General features: G+C 38.5%; 1 protein-coding gene across 4 annotated transcripts in view; it reads right to left on the reverse strand.

The window, feature by feature from the left end:
* Window positions 1–12095, reverse strand: part of KIF13B (kinesin family member 13B) — a 142528-nt gene that overhangs the window by 87115 nt on the left and 43318 nt on the right. For 3 of the 4 annotated variants that reach the window (XM_026715918.2, XM_087929880.1, XM_087929888.1), the window contains exons 3-7: window positions 10773–10785; window positions 9699–9759; window positions 8487–8579; window positions 5276–5456; window positions 3585–3672 (exon numbers count right to left, since the gene is read on the reverse strand). In XM_026715918.2, the coding sequence (XP_026571703.1) occupies window positions 3585–3672; window positions 5276–5456; window positions 8487–8579; window positions 9699–9759; window positions 10773–10785 (436 nt within the window). Of the gene's footprint in view, window positions 1–3584; window positions 3673–5275; window positions 5457–8486; window positions 8580–9698; window positions 9760–10282; window positions 10534–10772; window positions 10786–12095 lie in introns of those variants that run through there. The other variant, XM_087929894.1, reaches the window with a different exon arrangement.

Genomic DNA, 12095 nt, shown 5'->3' on the forward strand with positions numbered 1-12095 from the left:
AATCATAATTGAAACAAACTACAGCTTAATGTCACGCCTTGTCCCAATCACTGAAGTCTTGGTTTTGTCAAGAGGTTAGAGAATGCTATGTTCAGTGAGTATAACAAGATCTTATTGCTCCACATAAACCATGGTTTTGTAATACATTTTCCCTGGTTTACCCTAAATGCTATCTGCACAGATCAGAGAAATAACACGCTGCTTCTGTTTTACCAAAATGTCTGGATAATTAAAGCATTACTTGACAGCAAAGAAAACATTTTAGTTATCTTCGGTCATCAGGCTGTTGCTATGAGCTATAGGTTCTACCAATAAATTCTAATATTTTTCCAAAGGATTTTGGTACTTTACATTTTGGGTGGTATTGGATTTGTAAAATAAAGATTAGTAAAATAAAGTTCAAACAACATTGGAGACCTCATGTTCTGTGACATGGAATCTCTAGCCACACATATCTCTAATCAGCGTGGTGCTGGTTCAGTAGAAAAGCACTCTCATCTGGAATCACAGAGTTAAAAGAAATCTTAGAAATCATCTAGTCTAAGACCTCCCAAAGGTGCTTTTTCAAGAGGCAACTGGACTTTCTTTTTCCTTGAAGACGTTTCACTTCTCATCCAAGAAGTTTCTTCAGTTCTGACTGGTAGGGAATTGAAGGATTTGAATTCCTTGCAGTCATCTGGTCATTAGCACTCTTTTTGAGAGTTGTTGAGGCCACTTGGAGGTTTATCTGTGTCTATTAACAGATGACAGCAAGGGAATATAAATCCTTCCATTCCCCACCAATCAATCAGAACTGAAGAAGCTTCTTGGCTGAGAAGTGAAACATCTTCAAGGAAAAACAATGTCCAATTGCCTCTTGAAAAAACACGTTTGGGACAACCATGACCTGGATGGCTGAGAATCTCCATAGACATAGTTAGAATTCTTTATTGGCCAAGAGTGATTGGACACACAAGAAATTTGTATTGGTGCATATGCTCTCAGTGTACATAAAAGAAAAGATACATCCGTCAAGAATCATAAGGTACAACACTTAATAATAGTCAATAATAGACATTTAGTCAAAGACATTTTCTCCTCTCATTGAGCATTTCAATATGTTCCAAAATCGTTTAGAGACCTCTAGGAGTAAGGCTGATGATCCCTGGTTACAATTTTGCTTAGCATTTTCATTAGAACTTATTACTTTTTCAGCTAAAATGTAAGTATTGCACCTGAACTATTTTGGTCTTGCTTATATTCAGCACATTTAATGTCCTTATTTGAATAAGAGAAATTCTTTTGCTGAAACTGGGGAAGTGTAATAAAGGTAACACATGATGTATGCATGTGCACAGATGCATGCTTAACATATAGTCATTTATTAAATCTCACAACAGCTTTATATAGTAGATTAGCATTATTATTACTCTGTTGCAAGGTGAGTTGAGAAAAACCAAGACAGATAACTTTAGAAAGTGATGGACTCTCCTGCACTGAAGGCTTTTAAACAGAGATCTCTGGAGTGTAGAGTACCAAAGGCACCCATTAAATGACCTTACAGGTCGTTTTCAACTGGATGATTTTATTAGATGCCTGCATTATGTTTGCTGCAAAAGTCAACCAATAAAATTTACATTTTATGTACAGTAGCAAAACAAATCAGTATTCAAATTCTAAGTTACAAAGAGAACAATTTAATCTAAATACTTCGTGCAAATTTATCTTAAACTTACACTGAAGTTGGGGGAAGGGCTTTTGGTCTGCAACAGAGCACAAGTGCTGAACAGGAGTCATGATTCATACATATTTCCTTGTGTTTTTTATTTGGTTTTTGGTGAGTCCCAAGTTAGACTGTTGAAGTGCAAACATTCTCCAACACTTAAGGCTATTGCTAAAGTTCTGCAAACAAGCCTACCATAATTACTTGCTAAACCAGTTTTACAAGATCTTTCTCTTCTTTCTTTAAAGGCAAAGATAAAAATCTCCCGATGACTTCATGAAAGCATCCAGGTAATTTAAAGATAAATATTTCCCTGTCCATCATTTCCAACTGTAGGGGATGGTCTTATCTCTGTTTCTTAGATGAGGGAGCCAATGTTGTCCAAAGACATTTCCATGGTCATGTGCATAGAATGCTGTTACCTTCTCACTGAAGTGATACCTATTTATTTACTTGCATTTGAATGCTTTCAAACTGCTATATGAGCGGAGCTTGGATAAGTAACGGGAGCTCACTCCATCGCCCAGCACTCGGGTCTCGAACCTGGGCTGTCAAGCTTTCCAGCTGACAAGCTCAGTGTCTTTAACCACTGAGCCACCCCCCCCCCCTTTTTTTCAGGTAGTTTATTTGCCAATAATATGGAAGTGGTTTTACCACTGCCTCCTTCTCAGATGTTTTTTCAGCTGATATTTCCCATTCAAATGGTGTCCCATTCAAATGTTAACCGACTACACCCCTTCTTAACTTTCTGAGCCAGCCAAGTCAACTAGGAGCTGGGTTGTGAAATCAGAGCTGATCCTCAAGATTATAGTTCTATAGATGCCTTCCTCATTCTGATTTCCACTAGAATGCAACAGACTAAAATATCCTCCACTATCAACTAACTGTAGCAATGCTGGTTGCAGACAATGGGAGTTATAATACAGCAGATTTCTGCAGCATTACAGGGCCTTAACGCCTACAGGGTTTATATGGTAGAAATGAGGATGGGGGCAAGCAAATAATGTTTAGTATGCCTCATTAGCTTCAGAGTTATAAACATTCCATGGATGAGAGCTTCCTAAAGGGCAGTTCATAAGTGCAAGGACACTGCGGGTGGAAACATATTGGTTGTGCAGATACAGCAAAGATATTAAAAACAAGATAATGATATTTCAAATAACACTTTATCTTTGCTTCTGGTGATACTGAACCTCAATTGTTAAAGTTTTGCCTTTAGGGAATCTCAAACTTACTCTTAAACTACAACACTGGAAAAGTATCTTCTGTAAAAAAAATGTGCAGGTAATTTCTACCATTAATCTTGGAAAGCCATTATTAACCAAGCACAAGGATCACTAGGCCAGACAGATCAATCTGTCAATCAATCAAGGGGCGTGCATAAGTGCACCATTGTGCCTACTGTCCCTGTCCTATTGTCCCCATTTATTCGTACCTATTTCCTGTATTCTTACTCATGTTTATACTTATATCTATTACCTTGTAAGCGATTGACAAATCAAATAAATAAATAAATAAATCTGTCAAAGATCTGTTTAAGTGTACTGAAACCATGATACTCCCTCTCATCAATCCTGAACAGACCACGGAGAAGATGAGGAAAGCATGGGGTTTTCTTTTCTCTCCCACTAACTTCATCCCTGCACTTCCCTTCCAGAGTTCCTATGGAAAAATCACTAGTGAAGGGAATCAGTTGGCCCTTCCTTCTGGTGATTTTGCTTGCTGATTAGAGTTGCTACATCTTAACTGATTCACTATTATTTTCTAATGTACTGTAAGTTGTTTTGGACACATGTTCTTATAGAAAACAGGTATATAAATAATTGGGTGATAATAACCATTCCACTGAACATTATTAAGCCTATATAATGGATATCTTTACCTTGTAACTGGCAACAGCTAGTTTTGAAAGACCATCTACATAAGGTCCGTAAACACTGTGCTCTCTGACTTTTAAAGATTGACGGCTCCTGTTTGAAAGCAAACACAAAACAAGATATTACATTTGCAGAATGTAAATGGGCAATATTGTCCATGCATTATTGTCAGTGAAGCTCTTCTGAGTCATGCTGATTCACACTTGCTTAGACTTTTCTTCTTAACTTCAAATGAGGTTTTGATTTTGATTGGACTGTGTCCAGCATTTAAAGATGCTTTTGGATGATCAATTTCACTGTCCAACTTGGGGCAATTAATTCACTCTTCTCAAGGTGAAATCTTCAACAACAACAATGCTATCACACAAAGATAAGAAAAAAGACAGAGGCTATCCAGTTTGCATATTATCAAGAAAGCAGTCAACATATTGCTCCAGGGACTGACTATTTAAACATTTAACAGATTTTTGACCTTAAACTTCCCTGAGATAATTTTGAGATTTAAAAGCCTACTCAAATAGTTAAGATAAAGCAGTTTCCCTCCCTTCCCCCCAATTGCTGGGTATAGTTAACAGAAGAAGGGCAGGATGGCAGATCCAATTCACCCCTGTTCAGTCTGGGTTCCATCTACCATTAACTTTTTAAAGAAAGTATGGGAGAACCTTATCATGGACATCCCAGTTGGACCACAAATTCTAGGAAATACAAGAAATCCTTTACACCTAGAATCGGCAGCAAAAATTATCAACACTATTTTTTAAAAGTGATCCTTACAAGTACATTAAATTTTATTTAAAAAAAGTAAATTAGTAAAGAAAAAGTGTTGAGTAAACCTTGTCTGAAAATGCTAGAATCCTGCTTATTTCAGTATTGAGAACTTCAGCAAAATTTTAATAATTCTTTTGGGAGGGGGGCAAAGAGCTACTTGAAGACTTGGACCCCTGCCATATAGTGGGTCAAAGTATAGATTCACCTAGTTGAGTTCTGGTGGTGAAGCCAAAGAGAGTGGCTCTCTTAAATTCCAATGAGCCATGACAGGCTACTTCTACTGATTGCTGGCTGCCTGAAATTTGGCTGTTTGAAGCTCACCAGGCTCAAGGTTGACTCAGCCTTCCATCCTTCTGCAGTCGGTAAAATGAGGACCCAAATTGTTGGGGGCAATATGCTGACCCTGTAAACCTCTTAGAGAGGGCTGTAAATAGCAATAGCAATAGCACTTAGACTTATATACCACTTTATAGTGCTTTTCAGCCCTTTCAAAGCGGTTTACAGAGTTAGCATATTGCCCCCAACAATCTGGGTCCTCATTTTACCCACCTCGGAAGGATGGAAGGCTGAGTCGACCTTGAGCCTGGTGGGATTTGATCTGTCAAATTGCACTAGGAGTAGCTCGCAGTACTGCACTCTAGCCACTGCGCCACTAAGACTCCCAAAGCACTGTGAAGTGGTATATAAGTCTAAATGCTATTGTTTTCCCAACCTATATAGGGAGGCTTAGGATGAAACCTAGCTCTTTCTGCATGCAAAGCATATATTTAATTACTGAGAGAAGGTCCACTCCCAGAAACAAAAATTACTGGTTTTGTTCTTGCGGAACGCATGTTGACTTTTGAGGAATGCAAAAGAAGACTTCCACTCCTATCAAATGATTACTGGGTTGCCTGCAATCTTGGTGTTCCCCAAAAACCTTCCTTACCCCTTTGGGTCCAGGAGATCTCTGACTTTCTCATTATAAATCTCCATGTAGGATACTTCCACCTTAAAACTCTGCTCTTCGCTCTCCTCTTGCTGGGCTCTTTCAAAGAGACTGCTACAGAGCCGAGGTATTAATCCAGGTTCATCAGCTGTGCCCATCATTGTGTAGGATTTTCCAGATCCTGCATAAAGGAGAAAGAAAACATTTTTAAAAGAAATTAAAAATGATGGGAAAGCCCGTGAAGTCTTACTGAGGATCTTTATAAATAAATCTGCAAGCAGATTTAGGTAACTCTTCCATTATTAGTGATGAAAAGATGAAGCAAAATTATTATTCCAAATTCATGGGAAAGAGTTCCTTTACAAATATTACAGCACTATAGGCAGACATTTCATGCCCTACAGAGTGTAAATAATTGGCTATAGTTCTATAAATCAAGCTAAGTCTAATTAAATTTATGGACTGAGCTGCATGAATAAATTATTATAACATCTTGTTTTCTCTGATCACATGGGGAAAATGTGTAAATATACAAAACTGGTTTGTCAAACTGAGTTGGAAAATAGTAACTATCTCCTTGTGCTGTTATGTCAAGGTGAGTTATACCACTGGGAGGAGATGCTTATATGTTTACTGTGGAAAAGAATCAAACCGTGGATAAATAAGGGTTATATCAGATTACATCCCTGCATAACAAATATTATCCTGGATCTCCAGTTCTTTTGTTTGCTATATATAAGTTAAAGAAAATATATCAAGGAAAGTCAAGAATAGGAAACTTCTGTCCTCAATCCATGGCTACCATAAGTATTCTCTTGCTATTATTCTGTGCCTAATAGTAGCCAATATCTTCAGTGACTAATGGAAAAACAAAAATACAAGCTGTTTTTCCCAATTACCTCCATCCTTCTTTCCCTTCTCCTCCCCTCTTTCATACTTCTATTTCTCTTACCCTTACTGTCTTTCACATTACTTTTACCAAGCTGGAGCCCTGAGGAGCACAATCAACATTAATATTTTTGTTTAAAAATATCAGTAAAATATCTGGCTCCTAATTATAAGCCCCTATAGTTGGTTTCATTCATTTAACATTTTAAGGAAGAGTGAACAACGTTTCTGCAGCTGGTCTCTGAAAGTTGCAGTGGTTATGGCTGGTAATAACAGGTAAGATCAAACAGGTAAGATCAAATTTTCACCTTTCTTCTGGTAGGTGGGGTTAAGCAGCAAAACTGATGCCTGGAGTCTTGTAGAGACTCACATAAATAGTTTTCTTCCTTAACTTCTCCCTCATAGAAGTAAATCAATTTGATCCAGAAAAAAATGGGTTTTATTAATGAGAATTCTATTTTAGTTCTTAAAATCCTTCCCAAACTCTTAACATTTTGGTCTTGCTAATTTTTGGAATCTACTAAGGGCTGGGGAGGGGAATCCTTGGGGGTCTATAGGTTGGCTATCTTTGCTTTAAATTATGACAGAATGTTGGGGAATAGCTTTAGGAAATGTAACTAAATTATTCTTCAATATGTCTAAAAAGCTAAATTCTGAATTGGTCTATCTAAAGCAGAGCATGCTAAAGCAGCTCAGGAATTCAGGGAGTTGAATTCCACAAGTCATAGAAAGGCCATCGTTCCCCACTCCTGATCTAAATGAGTGTCTATTCCCCACATAATCTGCTTGTTTTGATTGTTAACTGCTCTGTGGTTGACTCATGTTTGGTAAGTGAATATGTTGGACTATGACTTACCTGCAATTCCCAAAATCCCTCCTTTCACCCCGACCCAATCATGCCCAAACCTTCCCATTAACTCTAAACATTCTAATATTAAGACACTGTTTAGTTTACTTTACTTTATTGTCATTGCACCTTGTACAATGAAATTAAATACCATCTTCAGTGTACATTATGACTATGAAAATAAACACAAACATACATCCTTCACATTCTATACATTGAATTGAAAACCCCTGATATTTGTCTCATATTGCACTATACAGTAGAATTCCATAGAGTTACTGCCCTGGGATAGAAGCTGTTTTTCAGCCTATTTGTCCTCACTATGTGTGAGTTGTGCAGCTACAAAATTTTGTTAAATAAATAAATTGGTAAATGTTTATTTTTTTCAATTGGCTTTCGGTATTGCATACTTTCCTCTAATGAGAGCCAATTTGGTGTAATGTTTAAAGGCAGCAGACTTGAAATGGGGAATGTGAGTTCTAGTCCTCCCATAGCATAAAATTGTCAGGTGCAAGAAGCCAGGGAACCAGGGTAAAGTTCAAAAGTACGACAAGTTTATTTCATGCTACCTATATACAATAATCTGAACAGTCAGGGCAAATTGACACCAGATAAGAGTCAATGCACTTCAAGGATGGGTGCTAGATATTAGGTCTCTTATTGGAGTATAGAGACTCCAAAGTGATGATGTGTTTGACCCTGCCCTTGGGCTCAACTACAAAAACTAGCTGAGTGATTTTGAGTTCATTCCAGAGGTGGTACTCAGCAGGTTCTGACCAGTGGAGAAATGGTAGTGGAAAATTTGAGTAGTTTGGAGAACTGGTAGCGGAAATTTTGAGTAGTTTGGAGAACCAGCAAATACCACCTCTGACTGGCCTCACCCCCATCTATTCTCTGCCTCCCAAGTCCCAGTTGATCGGCTGGGTCTTCTTTTGTTGCCCTGCACAGGAGAACGGAGCTGGAAAGCAGGTTAGTGGGGTGTGGAGCAGAGGTAGTGTTCAGCAGTTTTTGACTGGTTCTGGAGAACCGGTAGCGGAAATTTTGAGTAGTTTGGAGAACCAGCAAATACCACCTCTGACTGGCCCCACCCCCATCTATTCTCTGCCTCCCAAGTCCCAGTTGATCGGCTGGGTCTTCTTTTGTTGCCCTGCACAGGAGAACGGAGCTGGAAAGCAGGTTAGTGGGGTGGGGAGGGAATGGAGATTTTACAATTTCTTTCCCCTGCCATGCCCACCAAGCCACACCCACCAAGCCAGGCCCACAGAACGGTAGTAAAAAAATTTGAATCCCACCACTGGTTATTGGAGTGAAAAATGCATAAGAAATCAAAACCAGCATTTGAAATTGAGGGAAATATGAATAATTAAATCATGACTTATTTCTTTTACCTTGACGTGTTGTTTGATACTGTTCCTAATTTATTCAAAACTAACAAACTTTCTCCTTTCCTTCAATGTCCACCTTGCTAATGCTTACCGGTCTGTCCATAGGCGAAAATGCACGCATTGTAACCTTCAAAGGCATTCTGGAGAATGTTCTCACCAAGGCACTTGAAAACAATATCTTGACCTAAAATTAGAACAAAAAGATTCAAATGTTTGGGGGGAGGGAGAGGAAGAATAAAAAAAATAGCTTTGTTAAAACTCTCAAAAGCTTCAAACACTTCTAATGTGTGAAAACATTTAATGCTTTTCATGTGTGTCCAAAATCAATGGAGCCACCCACATGGAAAGCACAGAACAGATACTCATCTTAACTACACCAAGGTATCCAGTAACTTCCTTTGGAATTGCTCTGTGTTTAACCAGTACCGGATGAATCCTACTAAAGCATATCTGTTGGGAAAAAAACCCCTCTGACCTCAAGGAAACCAGAGCCATTATTTTTGTTGCTATTTGAATTCAAGGCCAACCCCCTCCCCAGCTCCTCCCCCAAGAACCTTATGTATAGGGGTTACTCGGTTTATATTCACAACCATTTTGTGCAATTCATTTGGATAAGAAATTGATTACCTCTATTAATTAAACAGGCATCTGAACCCATCCTATCCCTGCTTTTGAGCCTTTGTGATTAATTTATTCAATGTCAGTCCACAGGATTAAGCTAAAATGAGACTGAATAATTTGAAATTCAGAATCTTATGGGAACAGATCATGATGTTAAACCATAATATATTTTTAGGCAAAAGATATTACTAACATGCAACAACTGCGCTTTGTTAATTTGAATTTAGGGTTTAACATGCTGTCTAAATCTAACAGTAACATCTGATCCCAATCTGTCCTTTGCAAGGTCCAGGATGTGGATATATAAAGATTATATCTTCTTCTGTTTTGTTTGGATTGTTCCTTGCTTTTGTTCTCTTTTGTATGATAACAATGCAAAAAATCCTTTGTATGATAATAATGCAAAAGTAACTTGGTGTCTTCTAACTGCTTTGCTTTATAATAGAGGGAATTCACAATGACAGCTCTTCAGAAATAGGATTGAGGGTCTTTTGGGGAAGGGAAGGAGATCTGATGCTGGTCCTAAAAATTATTTATTTTCTTCTTCTAGAAATGCCTTGGCAATGAGGAAGCTCTCTTAAGTTCTGGAGATGACCTTTAAATCTTCTAATTCCTTTGACAAATGATTACTAGAGCCATGCCAATTTTCCTTCCACCAGAGTTTTCATCATTACAATGATACCTGCATATTTTTCTTTGTTAGTTTCATCCATAGACCAGAAGCAGTGATCATAGGCAAACACCTGCAGAGATATAAACAAGAAATGCATTATGAACATAAACATATTTAAGGCGCAGTGGTTAGAATGCAGTACTGCAGCCTACTTCTGCTGACTGCCGTCTGCCTGCAATTTGGCAGATTGAATCTCATCAGGCTCAAGGTTGATTCAGCCTTCTATCCTTTCGAGGTGGGTAAAATGAGGTTGCAGATTGTTGGGGGCAAGAGGTTGACTCTGTAAAACCACTTAGAGAGGGCTATAAAAGCACTGTGAAGTGGTATATAAGTGCTATTGCTATTCTTCAATTGCAGAATAAAAATAAACTACTGGGAAATAATTGCAATCTGAGTCTATGCAAGAAAGATGAGAAAATGACTCTAAAACCAAAATACAAAAAAACCCTAGCACACTTTTACCAATAACCCAGGGGTGGGTTTCTACCGGTTCTGTCCACCTCTTTAGAACCGATAGCTCTAAAGAGCAGCAGACATAGAACCGGTTCTATGTCTGCTGATGTTTTTGCCCACCCGCCCATCCAGGCTCTTACCTGATCTTTATTTCCTGATTTTCCAACTTCAGCTGCCGAACGAGGCACAGCTGCAGTTAAAAAAGCAGGAAAAGGGGGCTGTTTCAAAGGCTGCTTCTCTGCACGCAGCGTGCTTATGACGATTTACAGGCGTGAGGCTCACAGCGTGCAGGGAAGCACATCATAAATCACCAAACTTCGTAAATCCCAAACCGGTAGTTAACCCTGTCAACCTCTGCAATAACCCTCCATCCTTAGTATGTGCTACTGTTTTCCAACTTGTTCTTCTGACTCATGACTTGGCTGTCAATGTACTATGTGGGTTGTTTTAAAAGCGGGGGGGGGGGGAAGGAGAAGGAGAGAGAGAGAAAAGGAAAAACAGTTTCAAATGTTTTCCCCTTCCTCTTACAATAGCAGTGAATCCATCTGAAAAGAAAGTAGAAAATATTTTGGCAAAGAATTGAACATGATTCACCACCCAGTGCTGCACAGTATTATAAAAATCTTTTACCTTTGGTTGGCTCCTTCAGTTCCGTGAAGAAACACAACAGGACATAACAGAGAAGAGAGGGGGAAGAAAAGAAACTGATTAACATGTATATATTTTAAATGCAAAGGAAATGGCAAGTTTAAAATATATTAATCAACCTTAGTTCAAGAAAACCCACTGTGAAAAGAAACCTGACTGGCTTTGAATACAAGAACTTTCTTTGGAAGTGATACAAGCATAAGAAGGTCAACAAACAAATGCATCTTGAAAGAAGGAATCCAAAATTTCCCACAAGATCAACACAGTACTCTCATTATTATCATTATATCTTAAACAGTAAGAGTTAAGTGTCTTCTCCAGTTTAATGCCCTTCAGATATGTTGGAACAATTCTGTTATATCTACAAAATACTGTTGAATACCATCTGTTTTCTGCTCATAGAGGCAACTATGTTCTCATAAGCCAGGAGTGTCAAATTCGATTTCATTGAGAGCTGCATCAGGGTTGTGTTTGACCTCAGGGGGCCATGGGTGGGTGTGGCCTGATCAATGTCACTCATGTCAAGGGTGCCTGTGGTGGCCCAAGCGTGAGCTGGCAGAGGGTTGCAGGAAGCCTTTGCAGCCAGAAACGGAGCTTGGGAGCCCAGTTTAGCTGCCAGTGGTACAGTGGGCTGATCCCTCATTGTTTCCAGGATGGCCTGCAGGCCAGATCTAAGCACCCTGCAGGCCAAATCCGGCCTGTGGGCCTTGAGTTTTGACACTACTGTTGTAAGCTCTCTCTTACATCCCAAATTTGAGAGGCAGCTACCCAAACATATTTTAGATACCTGCTGAAGACTCCATTCTTCACTCATGCCTTTCTGGCATATATTTTTAAAGAATAATTCTCCATTTTCATTAATAGGATACAGCTTTATTATTCAATATTATTTTAAATACTATGTTTTTTCTTCTGCTTACAGCTTCAAGAGGAGCATATCAATATACTGCATTAAATTAATAATAATAATTCCCAGCTACTACTAGCCATATGGCAAACATATTTAGTGGATGAAGATAGGGAAAAAAAACTGCATTCATAGATTGAATGAGATAGTATCTTTGGGTGATTTAAAATTGTGGTTTATAAGTGTAATATTCATAACATGAATGCTTCAGAATTTATGTTGGATTTTAGTTTAAGGAGAGTGGCTTAAAGATTTTTGTCTGAATCATATGCCACATCATAGTTTGAAGTAACAAAACTGATCCATAGGAAGTCCTGGTTTCATATACTCCTCTTAAGTGGGAGAAGAATCTGGAAACTCCACATGACATGAAGTTTGCTAAAGTTAATCCTTCTAAC

Source organism: Pseudonaja textilis, chromosome 1 (assembly GCF_049901715.1).
Source record: "Pseudonaja textilis isolate UNSWEBS1 chromosome 1, rPseTex1.2, whole genome shotgun sequence".
NCBI classification, from domain to species: domain Eukaryota; kingdom Metazoa; phylum Chordata; class Lepidosauria; order Squamata; family Elapidae; genus Pseudonaja; species Pseudonaja textilis.